At 45.1% G+C, this 26,210-nt stretch overlaps 1 protein-coding gene across 2 annotated transcripts in view; it reads left to right on the top strand.

Annotated features, from left to right (window-relative positions):
* SNX13 (sorting nexin 13) overlaps positions 1 to 26,210 on the top strand; it is a 483,917-nt gene that overhangs the window by 40,599 nt on the left and 417,108 nt on the right. For both annotated transcript variants that reach the window (XM_030201510.1, XM_030201500.1), the window contains 2 exons: positions 8,960 to 9,072; positions 10,261 to 10,363. In XM_030201510.1, the coding sequence (XP_030057370.1) occupies positions 8,960 to 9,072; positions 10,261 to 10,363 (216 nt within the window). The remainder of the gene's footprint in view (positions 1 to 8,959; positions 9,073 to 10,260; positions 10,364 to 26,210) is intronic.

Here is a 26,210-nt window from a genome sequence, read left to right as displayed (position 1 = left end):
TTAGTGCTGTTCATCTTCTAGCTTTTCAGGACATGTTGCGGACCAGGCGGTGCTTGTGCCATCGGAGAACACAACGATGATGGCTTTCTTTTTGACAGGGTGGGTCTCTGTGTCAGGCTCTGGCCACCGGGGCATGTTGCCCCATGGAGTGGGCAGAGGACCTCGTGTTCCGTTTCTCCACGGCCCACTTTGCGAGCTTTTCCTACGGTGAGTTCTCTTTTTATGCTGTCTTCTCCTGGTCTCAGCAGAGTAGTTATTCTGCACCAGTGCTTCTCCAGTTTGGCCTCAAGTAGGGAGCTCCGGAGGTAGATTTGCTGGCACCGAGGTGCCTTCTTTCTTCTGTCAAAAGAGGGCGATTCGGCAGGGCTGGTTGTTCAGCTGCTTCTTTAGCTGGAGGTTGTTTTTCGAAAGTGTTTCCTCCTTGGCTTCTCTGTGGCCGAGTTCTTTTTGGATCGGTTGCCACTGGGGTTGAGTCATTCAGGTAGCTGTAGATTGGCCATGGAGCCCTTGGTATGCGGATCAAGTGTGGCTCTTGGTGGCACCTCTGTTTTGGATTCCGCTTGACTCCAGGCTCTTCCTTCAGGGTCTGTTTCAGAGTGCAAGATCTCTCTCACTTTGGTCTTACAGCCTGGTTTTTTTGAGAATAACAGACTTCTTCGGATACAGTGATTGCTTCTCTGTTGTGGGTGTAGAGGATTTTTTGAGGCATGGTTGCAGCGTCTGTCTATTGCGGACATCTGTTCCTCAGCGATTGGTTTCTTTTTGCAGGACGGGTTGCAGAAGGGCCTGGCCTCTAATTTGCTTTGGGTTCTTCTCTGGCTTCGCACCTGGATGTGGTGCATTTCTTGTGGAGTGCTTTGCTCCTTAACTTCTGTGACCTTGTTCATCCTGAAACCTCTTTCTTGTTCTCTGAGCCTAGCTTTGTGCTCCTGGTCTACCAAGCATAGCTTTGGACTCCTTTTGATCCTTTGCGGAAGGCTTCGCTTAGGAACTTGGTTCGCAGTGTTCTTGGTTGCCAATTCTTCGGCATGCAGAGTGTCTGAACTTTTAGCGCTGCCGTGCCAAGCTGCTTTTCTGCAATTTGCTGATTCTGGTGTGACCTTGCATACGATTCATCCTGTTCTTACTGGCTGTGGTTTGGCTTTTCTTCTTTATTAGCCTCTTTTTCTTCCCTCCTTTCGGAAGGGGGATTTTCACATGGAGAAAGCGGCGCTTCATCTTCTGGATGTTCGGAGGGTTCTCATGCATTCGCAGATGTTGCATGTTGTTTGGCATTCGGATCTTCTCTTTGTCCTTCTCACTGGTCCTTGACGTGGGATGGCGGCCTCTGATCTGACTTTTTCTCGTTGGATTGCAGATTTTTTGTTTTCATGGATTTTTTGGAAGGTCTGTCCCGCCGGTGGCGTTGCAGGCTCGTTCTACAAGGTTGGTGTGCTTTTGTTATTCGGATTTTGCCTTTGCAGCGGCGGTTCTGTCTCGGGGAGTGGTGACTTCCCACCCTTAGGGATTGTTTTGGTATAATCCACCAGTTCCCGGATTCATTTGCTGCATTCGCTAAGGAAAGTAAAATTATGGCTTACCTGCTAATAATTTTCTTTCCTTTAGTAGCATCAGATGAATACAGGACCCTGCTCTGTCAGCCACAATTGTTTTGCCTGTCTGTTGTTGTCCTGGTCTTTAGTTAAAAAAAAAAAAGGAAAAAAAATAGAACAGAAACCACTAAAGAGGAGTCCATTGCAGTCGTGGTTTCTCTAGGTTGGACTGAAAATTTTTTGTTGTGTTTGGTTGATGAGGGAAGGCTTCCTGGTTTCTTGTCTGATTCTGCTTGGTGATGAGACATATATTGACGTGAAGGAGGAGCTGACTGTCTGGTGTCACTGCCTTCAGCTTTGTAATCTCTTATCTCTATCTGCTGGTAGATGGACACAATCCACCAGTTCCATCAGTTCCTGGATTCATCTGCTGCTACTAAAGGAAAGAAAATTTATCAGCAGGTAAGGCATTATTTTACCTTCTCTTTTCCCCGTTCACAATCTGGCACACCTCCCCTGAATCTCAAACTGCCACCCATCTTACCTTTGGTAAGCCCTGAGGTCCCCCGTGGCTTTCCTTCTCTGGTGCCCTGCCCCCTCTGACACAACTTCATGAAATTGCGTCAGAAGGGGGGATGGGACGTTGGAGAAGGGATGTGGAGTTTGAGAATGAGAGAGAGGTGCTGGGCTGGGGGAGTGAGAGAATGAGGGAGAGGTGCTGGGCTGTTGCTGGTGGAGAGTGAGGAAGAGGTGCTGGGCTGGGGCAGTGCGAGAATGAGGGTGAGCAGTTTTGCATTGGGGGGGGGGGGGGGCAAGGATGAGATCAGTGCTGGACAAGGGAGGTCAGTTAGGGAAGAGGAGAGGTCCAGTGAGGTGGATGAGGAAGAGGGGGCATGGGTAGGGAAAGCCATGCTGGAATGGGGGTGGGGGGAGATTCTAGGACCTGTGGGGAAAAAAAAGAGGAGGATAGACAATAGCAGAGGAAAATGAGTGAAACGTTGCACATATAGGGGAGAGAAGAGGGGAGACATCTAAAATATAAAGAGAAGGAAAGTGGCGAGATGTGCTACACATGGAGGGGAGACAGATAAATTGAAGAAAGCTGAACGTGAAAGATCAGTGCCAAAACAGACATAGGGCAGGAGGTGAGAAAAGAAATAGCAAATGGAAAGGAGACCCTGGAAACAGATCTAAAAGTATAACCAAAGAATGGGAACAAGATGATTGTAATAATAAAATTACCAGACTACAAAGTTAGGAAAATGATTTTATTTTTATTTTAGTGATTGAATTATGTCAGTGTTGAGAATTTACATTTGTCGGCTTTATTTTACACTGGAGGACATGCATTTCTTTCTATTTCTCTGGTGTTGCATGACATGCAGAGTCTGGTATCTTTGCTTTGTTTTTGTTCGCATGTTTTTTTGCGGGTCCCTATTTTGTATCAGGTCAGAGTCATGTTCTGCATCTGCAACTGAGGTGTAGGATTCTGCTGGCATGTGGTGTCTGTGTAGGAATCTGTAACAGTTCATCTTGTTCGTTTCCCAATAGGTATATTGGTGCTCTAATGTATTTCAGTAGCATGATTAAATGAAATAACTACTTTTGAAGGTTACAGTTATGGGTGTGGATGGAGAAGATTACTTGTGGGGAGGGAATGGATCTTAGTGGGGACAGGCGGATATGGATTACATTCCAGTGGTGTGTCTTTCCCCACTAAGCTGCCCCCACCCTAAATTGCTATCACATTTTGATTCCTGTTGGGCTGTTTCTTAATGATTCACCCCTGGGTTCTATATTGCATGACTTAAGTTGTTCGCAGAAATAGTCATATTCTGTATTTGTGCTTTCAGTAGTATAGCTGAATAAAAAAAAATGAGGTGCCAATCAGAAGTAAATGCAGGTCTAGAGGCCATTAGCGCCGGACTAGTGCCCGTGTTTACTGGCGCACAATGCTTCGAGCCGGTGAGCATGTGAAATGAGCTTGCGAGCTCTGAGTGCAAGTAGCATGCAAATGTATGCTAAACATTGGAATTAATATTCTTCTCCAATTCTCAGCAGGCAGAGCGCCAAACAAGGACGCTGCTCCTATGGCATACTCTACGTCAAGGTTTTACTAGGACATTGGGGTGGAATGGGGAGACCCTATGCTGCGGACCTCCAGACACACCCTACCCCCCAAAAAACATAAGCCCTCTACCACATTTCCAAAACACCTCAAGGTCTAGTGGGGACCCTTAACAGACATCCCCATCCCCTCCCACTTCCCCCACTCGAGGGCTAGCCAAGCCCCCATACCTCGAGGGAGGTATGGCGGGTCTTGGCCAGCCCTCAGGTGGGTGGGCAGGGGGGTTTCTAGGGTCTCACTGGACCACCAGGTGTTTTGGAATTTGTGGTGGGGGCTTATGTTTTTTGGAGTTAGGGGGTTCTGGAGCAGGCTTCAGGTTTGTCAGTATAGGCTTTTTTTTTTTGACAGCCCATATCTGTCAAACCTCTTCTGCTAGAGGGTTGTGCCTGAGTGCATGTCCAGGCATAATCCTCCCGCAGGAGACCCCCCCTATGATCAACGCTAATAACGTGCATAAATTTGCATGTTGTTAGTGCTGGTCATTGGGGATTTAATTCCTTGTTCTGTTCCGGCAGTATTTTTTATTTGGACCAGCGCGGGGAACTGATCATCGGCACCTGAATGAATTTCTAGAGGACAGGCTATTTAGAATTTTCAAGGTAAATGTGTAGGGACTGATGCTTTATTTTTGGAAGTGATCAACAGAGTGAAGAGGCTAGGAGAATCTCATTGCAAAGAGGGATGAGCTGTCATTTGAATCAAATGTCGTCTGGAAGTATGCCGCCTTCTGAAAATGTGCACTATATAGACATAGGGTTGGATTCAGTAAATGGCACTCAAAAAGCAGTGCAAGAAAAAAAACGGTGCTCAGCGCAATTCTGTAAAGGTCGCTCTGGGTTGAGTGCCCTTTGTAGAATAGCACGTAGCGCCAATTCTCAAGCCCAAATATGGGCAGCAGGACTTAAGCCTGCCGAAACCAGGAGTAATTCCCGATGCTAAATTTGGGTGCCCATCCTTGATATTCTGTAACATTGTATGCAAACATTTGATGTGCCCCTCTCATGGCCATACCCCCTTTTGCGAAGCACGTTATGGGATTTGGGTGCCCATTGTTGTAGAATAGTGCATAGCTAGTTGCAAGTGCAAATCCTAGTTGGTGGCAATTGTCAGTAATTGTTAGCATCCAATTATTGCCATTAATTGGCTTGCTAACCAATTAAGTTGCATGCACATCTCGGGATCACTCCCAAATTTTGGCTTGCAAATTTGGGTGTCCTTTATAGATTCCAGGGGATAGTGCACATTCTCTTCTCCCAGAGCTCATGCACAAACTATTGTGCATGCAAGGACCATTGGGAAAGAATATAAGTGGAGGAGTGGCCTAGTGGTTAGGGTGGTGGACTTTGGTCCTGGGGAACTGAGGAACTGAGTTCGATTCCCTGCACAGGCAGCTCCTTGTGATTCTGGGCAAGTCACTTAACCCTCCATTGCCTGCCGCATTGAGCCTGCCATGAGTGGGAAAGCGCGGGTACAAATGTAACAAAATAAAAAAATATATATACTATGTGGAGGAGTGGCCTAGTGGTGGACTTTGGTTTTGGGGAACTAAGGAACTGAGTTCGATTCCCGGCACAGGCAGCTCCTTGTGACTCTGGGCAAGTCACTTAACCGTCCATTGCCTGCCGCATTGAGCCTGCCATGAGTGGGAAAGCGCGGGGTACAAATGTAACAAAAATAAAAAAAACCCAAAAATAAATAAATAAAAATGTGTACACTATTAACGACATTCGTTGTGAATGAAAAAAACAAAAATGACACACAGATGTGAATTGTGAATTGTCCTGTAATTTCCAAATTTTTGAAGGTCCTTCTTTATATGAAGCTCATTTCCATGGAATCTAAACAGAATTCTAGCACAGTTAATGAAACTTTCAATTGAACCAGAGAAAGTATCCTCTATAACGGTGTTTCCCTAAGTCCAGTCCTATAGTACCCTATGCCAGTCAGGTTTTAAGGATATCCACAATGAGTATGCATGAACTTGATTTGCATACACTGCCTCCATTATATGCAAGTCTTTCATGCATATTCATTGTGGATATCCTGAAAACTTGAATGGCAAGGGGTACTCTAGGACTGGACTTGGGAAACACTGTTCTATAAAACTTTTCATGGCAAGTACTTTTTTGTAGTAGTTAATTACCACATCTAGAAGAATCGGAAAAACTTCAGGCTCTTATGTTGTGTTAATCTTACACTTAATTCTTTGCAAACAAGGTCTTTATAAGAATTCATCCCATTCTTTCAAAACGTGGGATCACCTTTTGCATCTAAACCAGTTCATAGACTTACCAGATTTTGATCCACATCTCTCTCATCTGGGGGGACAAAGCTCTTCACGCCATAGATTGTTGTGAGCAAGTGAGAGAAGGAACATAAAACAAATGATAGTGTCTCCAGCTGATAAGCCTCTCAATAATCCACTCCGAAGAGAAACAAACAAATAACTCTAACATGCACAGTGAAGTATGAGGTAAAAAGAAATATTCACTTATTGTTTAGTAATGCAAATGCAGACGTCGTCTTTTAATCAGTCAGGGGAACTCCAAACCCAGGAGTATGTCCTCTTGTCCCCAAAATGATGATTACCTTGTTCTGGCACTACTTGGTGAATTGTGAGGTGAGGCAGTGCACTCCTGGGTGTGAGCTCTAATTTATAGATTACTGTTCCTCCAAAAAAGAAAAGAAAAAGAGGAGGTTGTGTCTCTATCTGATTGGTTAACCAATCATTTCTAGAAAGCTTTAGCTTAAAGGGAGTTCTGTGTAGAGAATGACATGGGGATAAAATTTGTCCCTGCCCTGTCTCCGTTCCCGCCCTGTCCGTTCTGTTTCCATCCCCACCCCGTCGGCTCTGGTGTCATCTACAGAAGCCTCGAACACTTATGATTTTATATTTAAATCCTTTTATTAAAGTATAAAAAGTAACAATATGCTGTGCAACCGTTGTGTATAAATTACAAATAGAAAACAATAATAACAGTGAGCAACTATAATAAACCCTCCCACCACCACCCTCTACCCTTCCAACCCCAACAATAGCTGACTTTTCCTACCCCAAGGAACCCTAATCCACCCTGCTAAAATGTCCAGAGGTACAAAATACAACCCGTTCTGTATACCCTAGAGTGGAGAAATATGCCCTTTGAAGCACTGTTACGATTTTTTAAATCTGTGGATGAATAAGAAGTCGTCAACAATCTCAGGATTCAGTCTAGCTCTCTAGTCTTCCACAGTCCCTCTTGCACTAGAAGGTGTCTTCTTAGAAGATGTGCTGGTAGCAGGATGTACAGGATCCCCCATGCAAATTTTGCTAGCTGTGGCCAGCATGTTTGCTTGTTTTTCCAAAAAATAAAAATATTGTCGTCTGCATCAATGAAACATAAATAACAATTCAGTTCATTAACAGGCTTCAAAATAGAAAGTGACACGGGGGCAGAGTTTGTCCCCGTCCTTACGTGCTCTGTCCGCATGCCCGCGGGTCCCCGTCCCCATGTCATTCTCTAGTTCTGTGTATTATTGTCTGATCCTTTCTGCAAATGTCTCTATACATTTGAAAAAAAGCTTATGCATTTTATCTCCATTTGAGATAAATTCACTAAAAATCTAATCAATGTTTTTATATCTTGTGGCCTACACTTGTTGGAAATTACCATTAAAAAAGAACTGTTTCTGATTATTGAATTATTTTCATTAATCTTCAGGCTGGATTTACTCTCCAGGACCAAATGAACGCTCATACAGTTAAAGCCATGTCTTTGTTATGTAGCTCATTTAAGAGTCATTATAGGATGTTTACAGACCTTCCACCTGATCCTCATTATATGCTTTCACATCACACTGTTGTCTATCATGCATCTAGAAGAGATAGTGTGGTAGGTTAATCAGTGTTAAAGAACCTTTTTGCTTAAAGGCATCAGCCCTTCTAGAACTATCAAATTTAATTGGATGCTTGTTATTTGAATTGATGGTGCAGTCCACATATGGAATCTATGTTCTTCCAAACCCCTCTCTTCAGTGGTAGATGTGTGTCTCTGCAAATCTTAGTTTGGGAGAACCTACTTATGTGGCTGAATCCTGCATGTTGTGAAGAAGGAGATATTCTTTGTAGACATAGGCTAAATCAGACGCACAATCCTTCTCATCTGCTTTGTAGTTGATTCTGAGCCTTTTACTGATTGGGAACAGGCATGCATGCTTAGAGGTTTTTTCCATTATCTTCTGAGTTTTGAGAAAACTATTTCATCCTGACACTGTTGGATGGTTTCACCAACTTTTATGTCTGATGTATCCTGCTGTCTAAGCAGTGAATTCTATGCAGCTCGCAAGCTGATCTCCTCTTTCTCTTCTGGATCCATGAGAGTGAAGAAAATTTTTGTACCTGGCCCAGCGCTGGCGATCAACTGAGAAACCTTGGTGCCCCGTGCGTGACGGTCCTGTTGGTCCCTCCCCCTCCGATGCATATGCAACATGTACAGAACATAAAATGTAAAATGAATTACATATGTGGACTGGCTATTTTATGTTATCCAAACCAGGTTTGTAACGTGCATAAATATGTTGACATGAAAAGACATTTTAGGGATGTTATTAACCTATGTGCGTGACATAGGTGGCCTGTTAAGTTACCCTTTATTTGTGAAGGCCAAGTAGGTTTATATTTGAAGCCTATTTTATAAAATATCAGGGCCAAAGTCGCAGAAATTGCACCTAGCTTGAAGCTGCTACTATTTACATCTGCTCAGGAGCAGACGTAAATGTTCATGCATAAAGTATTGTGTATCCCTGTATGTTTAAATCTCAACTATGCCTATACGCTGGTCAGACTCCACCCCTAAACATACTTGTATGCAGTCACATAAGTGCCTACCTGTTTGGCACTGCTCCTACTTTTAGTTGCATAATATCTGGGGTAATTTTATGCTATCATTTTGAAAATTGTAGCGTTACATGTGTTAAGTCACATAACCAGATATTCACACACAATTTATTTGGGTGCTCTCTTTTTTTTTTTTTTTTTTTTTTTTGAGTTGGTTGTTTTGTGCATGTTTAAAACATATTCCTAAACTTTGAATTTAGAAAGAACATTAAAGCTTTCCCAGTTAGTTTTATGTTAGGCAAAGTAAGAAGAATTGTGGAAGATTTCTTTCTAGTTTCTTATTTCTATTCATATTCACAAGCTAGTAATTGGTGTTGATATTTATTTCGTTATTTATTATTATTTATTTTTTTAGCATTGTCTTAAGTCTATGTTTACAACCAACATATGATTCATTAGTTTTTCTGTTTATCTCTGTTTCAGGCCAGTCTTTCCATATGGGGATGGGGAAGCCTTTGTGCTGTGCTTTTTCTGATAACCTTTGGACCCTTCGCTATATTTTACTTTGCGTTTTATATTCTCTGCTTTGTGGTAGGGTAAGTATATGCTAATGAGATTTTTGTATAATCTAGACAGGGGTATTAAACTGCAGCCATGGAGTGCTGAAAACCAATCTGGTTTTCATGATATATCTGATGAGAATTGAGGCAATGCATAAAGTGTCTCATGAATGTTTGCTAGCATTATTCTAGAAAACTGACGTATTGTAGCCTGCCTAGACAATATTTTGATAGTCTCTGGTCTACATTATAGTATATTTGCTCATTAATTAAGCTCGGTAAGCTATAAAAGTAAAATGGGTCTTTCTGTTATAATGTAGATTGAAGTTAACTTTGCTGGGTAAAATACCAGATATGGAATAGAACACTACTGATAAATGCATGTTTTCGTACCCGTGGAGAATCCCTGGAGGCATATTTTCAAAGCACTTAGCCTTCCAAAGTTCCATAGGAACCTATGGAACTTTGGAAGGCTAAGTGCTTTGAAAATATGCCTCCTGGTTAACTGGAAAATAAACACCTAAGTTTACAATTTATAAACAATTAGGAACAAATATACTGCATTGCGTACATAGTGGCTGCATATTTAAGTGGTGTGTTATAGTATGATCTCCAAATAAATGACCTCTTGAGATTAAAATTGGGGGGGAAAAAAGCCTAGCAGTTAAGGGACTGCTTCTATTATGTAGTTTCCTACTATTCTAGAACCTGTGGGATAGTTGTGTCCATCAATCACCATCTTCAAGCAAAGGCACTTATTTGTAATAGACTATTCATTATATATCTTATTACAGCTGCATGCGGCTCTTATGTATTATAGAAATCATGATAACATTAACATACGGTAATTATGCTGGTGTTACTAAATCTAGTTTGAGGCTCCCTGAATAGGGCAACTTATAAAAATAATATATAAATAAAACAGGAAAGTGTTGCAGAATGATGTTTACTTTGGAACTGGCAGTGAAAGAATTGGTTTTATTTGGCAAGTGTTGATTCTTCTGCTTGAGCAGCTAAAAAACAAACAAACAAAAAAAACTCCTGGTATTTTAGTTGCAGTCACACCAAGGATGCATCTAATAACTTTTTCAATGTTTATCAAATTAAAATTGACAGATTTTATATCACAGTGATTTATATTACTGAAGGCAAATGCTTTAACAACAAAAATGATTAGAAACAATATTATGAGTCCATTTTTAAACACTATTGTTCTTTTTCCAGAGGTTTTGTCACTATTCTCTTGTTTGGGAAAACAAATTCAGAAAAATACCTTGAAAAATGGGAGCACGCTTTTCTTCCATTGCCATCTACAGGAGTTCTAAAGGTAATCTGTAGAAGATCTTTTTAGGACATCTGTTTTTCTTTTATATAATGTTACAGTGTTTGGGTGTTTTGCCAGTGAGTGACAACACAAGTTGAATACGTTTTGAGGAAGTAGGACTTATTGCATGAGCAAATAGAGCATGATGTGAATCTTGAATATGTGACATACTGCTTGAAACAGTACATTACCTGGAAGCTGACTTGTTAGAGTTTACGTTAGTTAAATCAGTGTCACTGTTTAGGTATTCTCCTTGGCTGTTAACAATTTGTGGAACAAATTGCTATTTCAAGTCAAAACCTTGACAGATTTATTGGGCTTTGTCAACCTTAAAGACTGGTTATTCCAGTTTGATTACACCTGGCTTTAAAGTTGTTTGTGGGTCATTGCTGCTAATTGGAATTGCCTTTGCATCCTGCTAGACCATTCAAGCTGATGAGCTATGCCACACTACCAGCATAGGGCTGCAGAGCTCTGAGGGACAGATGCAGTAGGCCTTGTGGTAGATCCAAGGCTCTACTGCAAAATTACCGATATTTAAGATAACGTAGCATACTGTATTCAAATTGCAGCAGTAATCTGCAGCTCATTGCTAAATGTCACCCTTCCTGTCACTCGCACGAAGGGTGGCATTAAAAAATGAAAATATATATTGGTGTCTGCATCAGCCCCCCTCCCTTCTTCCTTGAACTGAAGAACCTCCACCTGATGGTCTTGTGGCCCCTTACCCCCTCTCCCTTCCGCGAACTTCCTCCCCCACACAGTTCAAAGAATTTCAGTGGTACTCTAGTATCCCCCCCCCCCCCCCCAAACACATACTCACCCATCCAGCCCTTCCTTCAAACATTTTCCATGGTAACCTAGTGGACTGCTTTTCTCTTGCCCACTGACTCACCCTCCCTCTTTCCCGAGTAAATAAAATAAAAAATTAAATCCCTGGTGTTTGGTGGTACTCTCCTAACTCTAGCCCCTCCCCCAGGCCCACTCTGTGCCTTTATGGGAGGCAGGAGTGAGGCTCACTCACTTCTGTCTCTGACACAGACATTTTGAAAAATGATGGTGCCCTGCCTCACACAGTACATCCTGGGGATGCACTGGGCAAGACCTGTCTGCCATATAAAGGAAAAAAAATTCTCTTATGGCAGACATTCTGCCTGGTGCATCCCCAGGATGCTCGGTGTGGGGCAGGGTACCACTGGAAGTATGAGCGAGTGAGCATTGCTCCTGCCTCCCATAAAGTTATAGAGAATGGGGCTTGGGGAGTTGGGCAGGAGTGGAGGGAGCAGAGTGACACTAGAGATTTAATTTTTTTTTTTTTACTCTGGGAAAGAAGAAGATTTGGTTTGAGAGAATGGGGGGGGGGGAGGTACTACTACTACTATTTAACATTTCTAAAGTGCTACCAGGGTTGCGCAGCGCTGTACAATTAGGTGCATGAGCCATTAGACCGCCAGAAAAATACTTTTGAACTATAGGTGGGTGGGTAGGGGGTGGGTGATCAAGAAAGGGAGGAAGTGGACCACTAGACCACAAGGTGAGAGGTTCTTTGGCTCAGAGAAGGAAGGAGGGAGCCAATGCCAGGTATCCAGGGCAGCCCTGGTCAGGTTGGGGGGAGAGACTCCTCTCTACCAACCCTTCTGTTTTGACTTGGACCCTGGCAAAAAAAAAATTCCCATGTTAGCTACATCTGCAAAACTTTTTTTTGTTTTTTTTGTTTTACAAGCCACTGGTTAGCTTATCACTGCATTTGTCTTCATTTTAATGCAGTATACTGTCAGGGTTTTCACACGAGTTAACACCCATGCTGAAACCCTTTTTGGGTTGCAAAAGTGTGCTAACCTTGCATGGAAAATTTTTTTTTCCATTGGTTCCTGAGTTTTCCAGTGACATCACCAATATAAGGTGTGGTACAGCCTAGAACCAGCCAGTATTTCTCTGCCTCCAGCAGATGGTACAGGTGGACAGGTGCAGCATGATTTTTTTTTTTTTTATTTGCAGGACTGACTTCCTTGGTTGGGGGGGGGGGGGTCTGTTGTCCCATGGTTGAAGCTCTGCCCCTGACAGAGAAGGTGGTTCCCTCCTTGAGCCTCAAGCCCTGACCTGCCAGCAGGTGTGAGCACTGTAGCGGGGTCTTATGCACTCCCTCTCTCTCTCTACCCTTTGATGTGGTCTTTTTCCCAACTTGGAGCCTTCTGTTAGTCTTAAAGTTTCTGTTTTCTTAAATAAAGAGAAAAAGGAAAAACAGAGGAACACCTGGGGAATCATGGTACTGTGCTCAGGCAGTGTGGAGTGTAGTATGTGCTAATGCCCAATAAAGGTCGACAGTGTGGGAGTTGGCGCATGAGCAACATGGCTGGCTCCTTTTTCCTCAGTTATGATAGGTAACCATCGCTGGAATGGGGCAGTAATTGCACTACTTCTGGCAGCGTTTGGAGGATTGTCCAACCTAGTTGAGGAGCAAAGTTTCAGTTGCTACTAGAATCGCTTCAGGTTTTGCAGCTGGAGTCGGAGGCATCTTTTTTTGGGGGGGGGGGGGGGGGGGGTGTCCTCTATGAACTTGTCTAATGTAATTTAATCTTATCACATAGACTAATCATACCCCTGGGGTTTCAGGACAGTTTACAAAAGATTAATCTGCTTTTAAACTAGAATGGAATGGATGACAGTTGCTGAAAAGTGCATGATTCAGAACAAGGTATCTTTCAAAGATATCGCCAAAACAGGGAAGATAGGGTTTCCCGATAGCAAGGTTGCAATAGAGAACACAGTAAACCAAGTGTCTTTAAATAAAAAAAGACAAAGATTTGCAAATTAACACTGTCAACTGCTGAGCACGATGTAAATAGGAACAACAAACATAGTTTGAAATGTCTGTATGTAAATGCCAGAAGCCTAAGAAATAAGATGGGAGAGTTAGAATATATTGCACTAAGTGAAAAATTAGATATAAGCATCTCTGAGACCTGGTGGAAGGAGGATAACCAGTGGGACACTGTCATACCAGGGTACAAATTATATTGTAGTGATAGGGTGGATCGAATTGGTGGAGGGGTAGCACTGTATGTTAAGGAGGGCCTTGAATCAAATAGATTGAAAATTCTGCAGGAAACAAAAACACATCTTGGAATCCCTGTGGATTGAAATTCCATGTGTAAAGGGGAGAAGAATAGTGATGAGTGGCCAGGATGAACAGATGGATGTAGAAATGTTATCAGAAATTAGGGAGGCTAACAAACTGGGGAACACAATAATAATGGGTGATTTCAATTACCCTGGTATTAACTGACTAAATATAACATCAGGGTATGCTGGGGAGGTAAAATTCCTTGACAAAATCAAGGACTGCTTTTTGGAGCAACTGGTACAGGAGCCAACAAGAGAAGGAAAAATTCTAGACCTAGTCTTTAGTGGAGCATATAATCTGGGGCTGTTTAATAACAGTGATCATAATATGATCAGATTTGATATCAGCTTTGGAGTAAATACACACAGGAAATCCAGTACATTGGCATTTAACTTTCAAAAAGGAGACTATGGTAAAATGAGAAGAATGGTGAAAAAAAAAAACTTAGAGGAGCATCTGCAAAGATCAGAAATTTACATCAGACGTGGAAGCTATTCAAAAATACCATCCTGGGTGCCCAGGCCAAATATATTCCGTGTATTACAAAAGGAGGAAGGAAGACCAAACGACAGCTGGTATGGTTAAAAAGTGAGGTGAAGGAAGTTATTAGCGCTAAAAGAAAATCCTTCAGAAAATGGAAGAAGAATCCAACTGAAAATAATAAGAAACAGCATAAGGAATGGCAAGTCATGTGCAAAGCGCTGTTAAGGAAGACAAAGAGGGACTTTGGAAAAAAAGATTACGTTGGAGGCAAAAACGCATAGTAAACATTTTTTTTAGGTATATTAAATGCAAGAAGCCGGCAAAAGAATTAGTTGGACTGCTAGATGACCGAGGGGTAAAAGAGGTACTCGGGGAAGACAAGGCCATAGCGGAGAGATTAAATGAATTCTTTGCTTTGGTCTTCACCGAGGAAGATGTGGAAGAGATACCAGTGCTGGAAATAGTATTCAATGCTGACGAGTCGGAGAAACTGAATCAAATCTCTATAAACCTGGAAGATGTAATGGCGCAATTTGACAAATTGAAGAGTAGCAAATTGCCTGGACTGGATAGTATTCATCCCAGAGTACTGATAGAATTGAAAAATTAACTTACAGAACTATTGTTAGTAATATGTAATTTACTTTTTAAAATCAAGCATGGTACCGGAAGATTGGAGGGTGGCCAATGTAACATGCTTTTAAAAAAAAAAAAATAAATAAAGGTTCCAGAGGTGATCTGGGAAATTATAGACCGGTGAGCCTGACATCGGTGCTGGGCAAAATGGTAGAGACTATTATAAAGAACAAAATTACAGAGCATATTTTAAAAGCATGGATTAATGAGACAAAGCCAACATGGATTTAGTGAAGTGAAATCTTGCCTTGCCAATCTATTACATTTCTTTGAAAGGGTGAACAGACGTAGGTAAAGGTGAGCTGGTTGATATTATGTATCTGGATTTTGAAAAGGCATTTGACAAAGTACTTCATGAAAGACTCCAGAGGAAATTGGAGAGTCTTGATATAGGAGGTAGTGTACTATTTGTGGATTAAAAACTGGTTAAAAGATAGAAAACAGAGAGTGGGGTTAAATGGTCAGTATTCTCAATGGATAAGGGTAGATAGTGGGGTTCCCCAGGGGTCTGTGCTGGAACTGTTGCTTTTTAACATATTTATAAATGATCTAGAGATGGGAGTAACTAGTGAGGTAATTAAATTTACTGATGACACAAAGTTATTCAAAGTTGTTAAATCGCAAGAGGATTGTGAAAAATTAGAAGAGGACCTTATGAGACTGGGAGACTGGGTATCCAAATGGCAGATGGCGTTTAATGTGAGCAAGTGCAAAGTGATGCATGTGGGAAAGAGGAACCTGACCTATAGCTATGTAATGCAAGGTTCCACATTAGGAGTCACCGACCGGGAAAGAGATGTAGTTGTCATCGTTGATGATACGTGACACCCTCTGCTCAGTGTGCGGCGGCAGCTAAGAAAGCAAATAGAATTTTAGGTATTAGGAAAGGAATGGAAAACAAAAATAAGGATGTTATAATGCCTTTATATCGCTCCATGGTGCAACTGCACGTTGAATATTGTGTACAGTTCTGGTCACCGCATCTCAAAACAGATATAGTGGATTAGAAAAGGTACAGAAAAGGGCAACGAAAATGATATGGGCGACTTCCCTATCAGGGATGGCTAAAGCAGCTAGGGCTCTTTTTAGTTTGGAGAAGAGACTGCTGAGGGGGGAGGTATGGTAGAGGTCTATAAAATAATGAGTGGAATGGAATGGAACGGGTAGACATGAATCAATTGTTTTCTCTTTCCAAAAATACTGTGACTAGGGGCCGTGCAATGAAGCTACAAAGTAGTAAATTTAAAATGAATCGGTGAAAATTGTTCTTCACTCAACCTTTAATTAAACTCTGGAATTTGTTGCCAGAGAATATAGTAAAAGTAGTTAGCTTAATGGGGTTTAAAAAAGGTTTGGATAACTTCCTAAAAGAAAAGTCCATAAGCCATTATTAAAATGGACTTGGGGAAAATCCACTGCTTATTTCTAGGATAAGCAGCATAAAGTGTATTGTACTATTTTAGGATCTTGCCAGGTACTTGTGACCTGGATTGGCCACTGTTGGAAACAGGATGCTGGTCTTGATGGACCTTTGGTTTGCCCAGTATGGTGATACTTGTGTACTTATGAAACTGGGAATTAAAATCAATAAACAACAAATTTAAAGTACAATATAATGGTGTAGGAATTTGCTAATTAACGTATTTAGTAAATGGTTTTCAAATATTAAAAAAAAATAAAAAGTGTGCTATTGTTTAAGAGAAGAGGTAGGCTATTCCAAATTTGAACTGCTTGGTAAAAGAGCCATCCCAGATTTTCTTATAGCATACAAACTTTGTCAAAGGAAAAGAAAGGAAGAAGTGATCAAGCATCCTTGGTCTGCAGCCTGGACGTGACAAAGAAATAAGCTTTGTAAAGGAGGCCAGGACAAGAATATTAGTGTTTAAACATAAAACAAGCCACTTTAAAGGGACCCAGTGAAATTGTAATGAAAGTGAAGTAGCCCTATCATATTTTTTAGAGCTAAAAATCATTCTTGCTGCTGTATTTTATAAAAATTGAAGCTTTTTGCACAATTTAATTGAAATTATTATGTAAACAACATTTCAATATATCTAGGATAGAATTAAACTCTGAACTAAAATTGCAAAATTATGCTTATAAAAATAGGAATGTACGATTCTAAGTAGTTTAAGTTTGACAAAAAAAAAAACTTTTCCTCAAGAGCATTAATCAGACATTCCAAAGACCAAAGGTGTCAAACCTCGGCCCTCGCCTGTTCGGGTTTTCTGGATTTCTCTAATGAATATGCATGAGGTCTATTTGCATACAGTGGAGGTAGTGCATGCAAATAGAACTCATGCATATTCATTGGGTAAATCCTGAAAACTCGACTGGATTGCGTCTTTTGAGGACTGAGGTTGGACAACCCTGCAATAGACAGAAGAGTCCAAAATTAACTAATTAACTCCTAATATTTAAGAAGTTTGCTCTTCCTCCAAGAAATCATGACATAAAGAAATGGTAGATGGAATATCCTCCAGTAAGGTTCTAAGCCAAAAAAACTTTGGTTTTACCTGCATTTAGTTTAAGATGAAACAGCCCAACCTTTTAATTCTCTTAGTGTAGTTAGATATCTGCAGAATCTGGTTTAGATTATTAAATTGAACGTAATCATTAGCATATGAAAACAAATGTTTCCTGTCTTCTGAAGAAACTGAACCTAAACAACCCTTTAAAATATAAAATAAAACCGGAGAAAGAGGACAGCCCTGGGGGATTCCACATGGTGGTTGCTAGTTTAGATTAGTTCTAGGCTGGTGGTGTGCAGGTGGCTGTGGTTCCATTATTAGTTGGCAGACTCGTAAGGTAGCTTCCATTCTGTGGACAATTGCTGTTTGGTGAGGAGTAGTAGAAGTTGGTCAAAGACATGGGGGAGTCCAGTCGCCATAGATTACCTGAGAACTGGTCATATTCATCCAGAAAGTGTTTGGAAAGCTTGTCTGAGCCCAAGCACTGGTGCCAGTTTTGGTCAGTCTTCTATTCGGCAAGTACGAGCCAGTCATTGTGAGGACAGTCTGGGATGTAGCCTATCCTGGATCTAAAGACATCAATGCCCATCTTCAAGTGCTCAATTTTTACATGGGATCTCTGCAGTTTGTGGTGTTGTCGGCCTGGGTGTTTCTCATCACCCTGAATCTCTGAAGCCTACTTCCATATTGCAGTCAGAGATGTGCACAGACACTTAGGTGTTGTCCTGGGCAGGGCATTACTGTTTGGACTTGTCTTTGCCCAAAGTTTCAAGATAGTAGTAGTTCCTGTGTTGTCAGCTATGATGTCAGCTGGGAGGGGTTGGAGAAACAAGTAGACAGCCAATTGGCTGGGGAAAGCCCCTTTGTTGTCAGCTTGGTGGGGGGGGGGGGGGGGGGGGGCTTTCAGCAAGGAGGTGATTCCCAAGTGAAATCATCGGGGGCAGAGGGAAGGCAAGTTAAGCTGCAGGAGGAAGGTGGAGCCAGCACCAGAACACTGCAAGGGAAAGGAAACAGGGGGACAATGGAGCCAGCAAGTACTGCAGTGGAAAGGAAAGATTACACTAGCCCTAGCACATGCGCAGGACAGGGACGCCTACCAAGAGACTGTTCTACGCCTGTGCTAGGCGCCTCCCCTACTGAATTGCTTTCTGAAATTGCGTGCACCTTATTTGCATGCAGTTTCCTTTGAGTTTCGCTCGCTATTTCCAAATTGGTAAGTTCTACCGAGAATCTAAATGCTTGCGGTTTTTAACGGGGACTTTTGTGCATTGAGCCCTCAGAGTCCTAATTGAAATTTATGAATTTATGAAGCCCTGGGAAGATGGCAGTGCTTGGAGGTTCTTGTCTCTTTAGTTGCTTTAGCTACATACAAGAACATGTAAGAATTGCTATACTGGTGCTAATGTGACCCAGAGTTTTATCTTTGGGGGCACTGTTCTTATTGTAAATGTGCAATTAAATATCAAAATGTTACATATGTTTTGACCCATCTCGGTTGTTTCTGAGTAGTAATGTGGTAGCTGAGTCGTATAGACTCAACCTGGGTAGGGGGTGCCCTTCCATACTAAACCAATACTGCTGTAACTTACAAAATTTAATTCATATCACCCTCATTTAGGGTAAATTTCGTGTTATTTCTTCTATTTAAAAATGTTATATATAATTGGTCCAACAACTTGATTTCTTTTTCACATGGATATCTTGAAAGACACTTGCAAAATTTGATAAATTAAAAAAAAAAAACAAATTGCCATACTGGGTCAGGCCAAAGGTCCATCTAACCCAGTATCCTGCTTCCAACAGTGGCTAAGCCAAGTTGCATGTACCTAGCAGAATCTCTGAAGTAGCAAGATTCCATGCTACTTGCCCCCAGAGATAAACAGTGAGCTTATCTCCAGGAAATTATCCACACCTCTTTTAAATCCAGCTTTGCTAATTACTTTTATCACATCCTCTGCCAAGAAGAGCCAGATCTTAACTATGTGTTAAGTGAAAAAAATATATATTTTCTCCAGTTTTATTTTAAAAGTATCATTGTGAAATTTCATGGCATGTCCCTTAATCTTTGTAATTTTTGAATGAGTAAACAATCAATTTGCGTTTACTGGTTACACTCGACTCAGGATTTTGTAGACCTGTAACAAATCCTGCCTCCGTGATCTCTTCTCCAATCTTAAGAGCCCTAATCTCGTTAGCTTTTTCATATGGGAGTTGCTACATCCTCTTGTCACCCTTCTTTGTACCTTTCCTAATCTAATATAATAAAAGGCACCCTCAACGTTCTGAGGACAACGTTCTGAAGTCACTCAGACTCCCAGACGGTTCGTAAGTTCGTGGTGGTGAAGCCACTGACCAAGACTCGCTGCCCCGCCCTCGCGTCAAACATCATGACGTCGAGGGCGGGGAAAAATAAACGGATCGCGAGGGCAGAAAAAAAACCAAACAAACTGATCGCACCCACGCACGGTGCGTTTCAGTATATTAGATTTACCTCCGTGGTGGCGGTTCCGGCAGCGCAGCGTCACGGAAGGAGGCGGCACTCCCGACGTCTGTAGCCTTCCCTTCGCTGTGTTCCGCCTTTTTCTGACGTCAATGATGACGTCAGAAGAAGGCGGAACACAGCGAAGGGAAGGCTAGACGTCGGAAACGCCGCCCCCTTCCCTGACGCTGCGCTGCCGAAACCGCCACCACGGAGGTAAATTTAAAAAAAAAAAAAAAAAAAGGGATGTTGGAGGGATAGAAGAGGGTGGGCAGCAAAGTTGAACACTGGGAGCAGGAGGGTAGGAGAAAAACAACAGCATGGATGCGAAGGGGGGGGGGGGGGGAAACAAGAGGGCGGGCCAGGCTGGGACATGGGAGAGAGAGGAGCATGGATGCGAGGGGGGGGGGTCATGGAAGGAAGAGAGGGGAATTGCAGGAAAAGGAAGAATGGAGGGGGCAGGGGACAGAGGAGCATGGATGCCCATGGATTGAGAGGGCAGGCCTCAGGCAGAGAGGGGAATTGCTGGATACGGATGAATGGAGGGGCCAGGTGACAGAGGAGCATGGATTGGAAGGGCAGGACTCAGGAAGAGGGGAATTGATGGATAGGGATGAATGGAGGGGACAGATGGGCATGGATGGATATGGATTGCAGGGCAGGCCTCAGGCAGAGAGGGGAAATGCTGGAAAGGGAAAAATGGAGGGGCCAGGTGACAGAGGAGCATGGATTGGAAGGGCAGGACTCAGGAAGAGGGGAATTGCTGGATAGGGATGAATGGAGGGGACAGATGGGCATGGATGGATATGGATTGCAGGGCAGGCCTCAGGCACAGAGGGGAAATGCTGGAAAGGGAAAATGGAGGGGCCAGGTGACAGAGGAGCATGGATTGGAAGGGCAGGACTCAGGAAGAGGGGAATTGATGGATAGGGATGAATGGAGGGGACAGATGGGCATGGATGGATATGGATTGCAGAGCAGGCCTCAGGCAGAGAGGGGAAATGCTGGAAAGGGAAAAATGGAGGGGCCAGGTGACAGAGGAGCATGGATTGGAAGGGCAGGACTCAGGAAGAGGGGAATTGCTGGATAGGGATGAATGGAGGGGACAGATGGGCATGGATGGATATGGATTGCAGGGCAGGCCTCAGGCACAGAGGGGAAATGCTGGAAAGGGAAAAATGGAGGGGCCAGGTGACAGAGGAGCATGGATTGGAAGGGCAGGACTCAGGAAGAGGGGAATTGATGGATAGGGATGAATGGAGGGGACATATGGGCATGGATGGATATGGATTGCAGAGCAGGCCTCAGGCAGAGAGGGGAAATGCTGGAAAGGGAAAAATGGAGGGGCCAGGTGACAGAGGAGCATGGATTGGAAGGGCAGGACTCAGGAAGAGGGGAATTGATGGATAGGGATGAATGGAGGGGACAGATGGGCATGGATGGATATGGATTGCAGGACAGGCCTCAGGCAGAGAGGGGAAATGCTGTAAAGGGAAAAATGGAGGGGCCAGGTGACAGAGGAGCATGGATTGGAAGGGCAGGACTCAGGAAGAGGGGAATTGATGGATAGGGATGAATGGAGGGGACAGATGGGCATGGATGGATGTGGATTGCAGGGCAGGCCTCAGGCAGAGAGGGGAAATGCTGGAAAGGGAAAAATGGAGGGGCCAGGTGACAGAGGAGCATGGATGGGCATGGATTGGAAGGGCAGGACTCAGGGAGAGGGGAATTGCTGGATAGGGATGAATGGAGGGGACAGATGGGCATGGATGGATATGGATTGCAGGACAGGCCTCAGGCAGAGAGGGGAAATGCTGGATAGGGAAAAATGGAGGGGCCAGGTGACAGAGGAGCATGGATGGGCATGGATTGGAAGGGCAGGACTCAGGGAGAGGGGAATTGCTGGATAGGGATGAATGGAGAGGACAGATGGGCATGGATGGATATGGATTGCAGGGCAGGCCTCAGGCAGAGAGGGGAAATGCTGGATAGGGATGAATGGAGGGGGCAGGTGACAGAGAAACATGGATGGCCATGGATTGGGAGGGCAGGGCTCAGGGAGAGAGGGGAATTGCTGGAAAAGGATGAATGGAGGGGGCAGGGGACAGATGGCCATGGATTGGGAGGGCACGGCTCACACTCTCTCTCTCATATACAATGTCTTTCTGACTCTCACTCTCACACACTCTGTCTCACACTGTATCACAATCACTCTCTATGTGCCACACAGTCACTCACACACTCGCTTGGTCTCATACACTCACTCTCACAGAGAATCTGTGTCTCACACACACTCTCTCTCTCGCCCACACACACACACACTCTCTCTCACACTGTGTCTCACATACACACTTGCGCACACACTCTCATTCTCACACACACGCGCTCTCTCAAACACCCTCACACCCAGACTCACTCTCTCTCTCTCTCTCTCATACACACACACTCACACTTTCACTCTGTCTCTCACACAGTCACTCTCACATACACACTCCGAGGAAAACCTTGCTAGCGCCCGTTTCATTTGTGTCAGAAACGGGCCTTTTTTACTAGTTTAAACATATTTTTGAGTTGGGAGGACCAGAATTGTACACAATACTCCAGGTATAATTTTCACCATGGAGCAATAGACACTTTCCATATCATCAAGCTGATCAATCCATAGACTGGTGGGTTGTGTCCATCTACCAGCAGGTGGAGATAGAGAGCAAACTTTTGCCTCCCTATATGTGGTCATGTGCTGCCGGAAACTCCTCAGTATGTTCTCTAGCTCAGCAGGTGGTGGTTACACACACAGCAGCAGCTCTGGCTAGGCCTCCAAGCCTAATTTTTAGGTTTTGTTGAGTGCCTGGGGTTGAGGGCTCTTTTGAGCAAGTGCAAACCTGGTGGTGCCAGGTCCCTCCTTTTCTCCCCCCTCCCGCTGGCTCCGTTAAAAAAAAAAAAAAAAATTTTTGAACGTCCTTAAAGGCGTTTATTTCGACGTTTATTTAAGCGTCTATTGCAGCTACTCACTGGGACACCAGGTCGTTACAACTCGGAGCGGACAACAGGTAATTTTTACCTTTTTATAGCGGGCAGGGGGTTCCCCGATTCTTCTCCTCATGTCATATGGCGTCGGAGGGCGAGGGCGCAAAGGGTCGCTCCCCGGGTCGCTTGAGCGCTTCTAGAGGGGATGCGGGGGTCTTAAAGCCTGATTCGCCCTTGTTGGGTGACAGTTTCGTGACCGATGAATGTCCCGGTCCTTCCTCCGGCGTGGTGGTTTTTCCCGCCATAAACGCCCATCCCCCGCTCCTCGCCTCCGCCATCTTGGCCGGCCACGCGGCTCGGACGGCTTCTTCTTGGGCCGCCCTTGAGGTTGGAGACATTAATGCCTTGAACGCCCTTAATTTGGGCGACGGCTCAGAAGCGGCTAAAGTTAAGAGCCGTTCTTCCCGCGCGGCTCCTTCGCGGAGTTTCGCGCCGGACGCCATTTTGGATGCGCAGCATGTCTCTCCCCCGCTATTGCGAGCGCCGGTTGAGGGTGCGTCTAGGGCTGTTGCCCAGGCTGCGGAAGTGCACAATCTGGGGGGTTTCTCCCCCGATTTTGTTTTGCTGCTGCATCAGGCCTTCCTCATGCACAACGCTGCCCCTGCTCCCTCGTCTGGTAAAGAGGTTGAGGTTCCCAGAGGTAAACGCCCTCGGGTTGATTCCCAGGCCTTGGAGGAATTTGTCTCCTCCGATGTAGATGAGGGCAGCGTGTCTGAGGTCTCCCAACGGTCCTTTGCGGATTCCTTGGAGGAGACGGATCCCCGCTCGGATGGAGCGGATGACCCCTCTGCAGCGCGGCTTTTTAGCCCAGAGGATTTGCCCAACCTGTTGTTACAGGCCATGGACACTTTGAAGATTTCCTCTCCGGAGGACGTCTCTCCCTCAGCCCCTGTTGGCTCTGCCATTATGCTGGGGACGAAGCGCCCGCCTAGAACCTTCCACGTGCATGATGCCATGCACACCTTAATTTCGGCTCAATGGGATGTCCCAGAAGCGAGCCTTAAAGTGGCTAGGGCTATGTCCCGCCTCTATCCTTTGGCTGTGAGTGAACGTGAGGCCTATCTGTGGCCTACCGTGGATTCTTTAATCACTGCGGTGACTAAGAAAACGGCGTTGCCGGTGGAAGGTGGCACGGCCCTAAAGGACGCCCAAGACAGAAGATTGGAGGCGGCCTTAAGGTCGTCCTTTGAGGCAGCGGCTTTAAGTTTGCAGGCCTCAGTTTGCGGCTCCTATGTGGCCAGGGCGTGCCTGACTATGGTGCAGCGGGCTTCCCCCTCGGATCATTCCTTGAGGGCTGATTGGCCAGCCCTGGAATCGGGCTTAGCCTATTTGGCAGACTTGCTGTATGATGTCTTGAGGGCCTCAGCGAAAGGCATGGCTCAGACAATCTCTGCGCGGCGGTGGCTTTGGCTGAAACATTGGTCTGCTGACCACGCCTCTAAATCCCGCCTGGCTAGGTTGCCTTTTAAAGGCAAGCTGCTCTTTGGGGTCGAGCTGGACAAAATCGTGACCGATCTCGGCACGTCTAAGGGCAAGAAATTACCAGAGGTCAGGGCTCGGGCTAGTACTCGTCCCGGTACCTCCAGAGGACGGTTGCAGGAAGCCCATCGGTACCGCCCGGGCAAGTCGGGTTCCTCTGCCCCCTCTTCCTTCAAGAGGAATTTCTCCCCCAAGCAGCATTCCTTTCGCAGAGACCGCCGTCCCGGAGGTGCTCCCTCCGGTCCTCCCCCAGGGTCTTGTACCCAATGACGGGGTCTTGGTCCACGCCCCAGTGCAGATTGGAGGACGGCTGTCCTCGTTTCTGGGCGAGTGGACCACAATAACTTCAGACGCGTGGGTGCTGGAAGTCATCAGAGACGGCTACAAACTAGAGTTCTGCCGACCCTTAAAAGACGGGTTTGTACTCTCTCCCTGCAAGTCTCCGGTCAAGCTGTGGCAGTGCAGCAGACCTTGGACAATCTGATCCGCCTGGGCGCGGTCGTTCCGGTGCCAGAAAGTCAGCTTGGCAAGGGACGTTACTCCATTTACTTTGTGGTACCAAAGAAAGGAGGTTCTGTCCGGCCTATCCTCGACCTCAAAGGGGTCAATCGGGCCTTGAAAGTGCGGCACTTTCGCATGGAGACTCTCCGCTCTGTTATAGCGGCAGTGAAGGCAGGAGAGTTCCTGGCATCCTTGGACATCAAGGAAGCGTACCTGCATATTCCCATCTGGCCTCCTCATCAACGCTTTCTGCGTTTTGCAGTCCTGGGACGACACTTCCAGTTCTTCTCCAACAGTGGCCGACACAAGAGCTTCTCTATGTGTTCCCGCCCTGGCCCATGTTGGGCAGGGTGCTAGACCGGGTGGCAAAGCATCCCGGCAGGGTAATCCTGGTGGGTCCGGATTGGCCCAGGCGTCCCTGGTATGCGGACTTGATCAGGCTCTCAGTCGACGATCCTCTGCGGCTGCCAGTGGAGCAGGGCCTGTTACATCAGGGTCCCGTGGTGATGGAGGATCCCTCCCCCTTTGGTCTTACGGCCTGGCTATTGAGCGGCAGCGTCTGAGGAAGAAGGGCTTCTCAGACAAGGTCATCGCCACTATGCTGAGAGCGAGGAAGCGCTCTACTTCTACTGCTTACGCCAGGGTTTGGCGTATCTTTGCAGCGTGGTGTGAAGCAGGCTCACTTTCTCCCTTCACTGCTCCAATTTCTTCAGTGTTGGCGTTCCTGCAAGAAGGTCTGGAGAAAGGCCTGTCGCTCAGTTCCCTTAAAGTCCAGGTAGCGGCTCTGGCTTGCTTCAGGGGCCGCCTGAAGGGTGCTTCCCTGGCTTCGCAGCCAGATGTGGTGCGCTTTCTCAAGGGAGTTAATCACCTGCGCCCTCCTCTGCACTCAGTGGTGCCTGCGTGGAATCTCAACCTGGTACTAAGAGCATTGCAGAAGCCGCCTTTTGAACCCTTGTCGAGGGCATCTCTGAAAGACCTGACGTTGAAAGCAGTCTTTTTGGTGGCTATCACTTCAGCCAGAAGAGTTTCCGAGCTCCAGGCGCTCTCATGTCGAGAGCCTTTTCTGCAGTTCACTGAGGCAGGAGTGACTATTCGCACAGTGCCTTCCTTCCTGCCCAAGATTGTTTCTCGCTTCCATGTGAATCAGCAGCTCTGTCTCCCTTCCTTTCGTAGGGAGGACTACCCAGAGGAGTACTCTGCTCTTAAATATCTGGATGTGAGACGAGTCATCATCAGATACTTGGAAGTGACCAATGATTTCCGGAAATCGGATCATCTGTTTGTCCTGTTTGCAGGTCCTCGTAAGGGTCTGCAGGCTGCTAAGCCTACAGTGGCAAGATGGGTCAAGGAAGCCATTGCAGCGGCTTATGTGGCCGCGGGGAAGGTGCCGCCTATCCAGCTGAAGGCTCACTCCACGAGAGCTCAGGCGGCCTCGATGGCAGAGGCCGGATCCGTCTCCTTGGAAGAGATATGCAAGGCGGCAACTTGGGCTTCGGCTCATACATTCTCCAAGCATTACCGTTTGACTGTGGCTGCACGGGCGGAGGCCCGGTTTGGAGCTTCAGTGTTGAGGTCAGGGATTTCAATGTCCCGTCCTGGGTGAGTACTGCTTCGGTACATCCCACCAGTCTATGGATTGATCAGCTTGAT

Source organism: Microcaecilia unicolor, chromosome 1 (genome assembly GCF_901765095.1).
Source record: "Microcaecilia unicolor chromosome 1, aMicUni1.1, whole genome shotgun sequence".
Taxonomy (NCBI): domain Eukaryota; kingdom Metazoa; phylum Chordata; class Amphibia; order Gymnophiona; family Siphonopidae; genus Microcaecilia; species Microcaecilia unicolor.
Note: the sequence above shows the minus strand (reverse complement) of the source record. Positions and strands in the feature narration are given on the sequence as shown.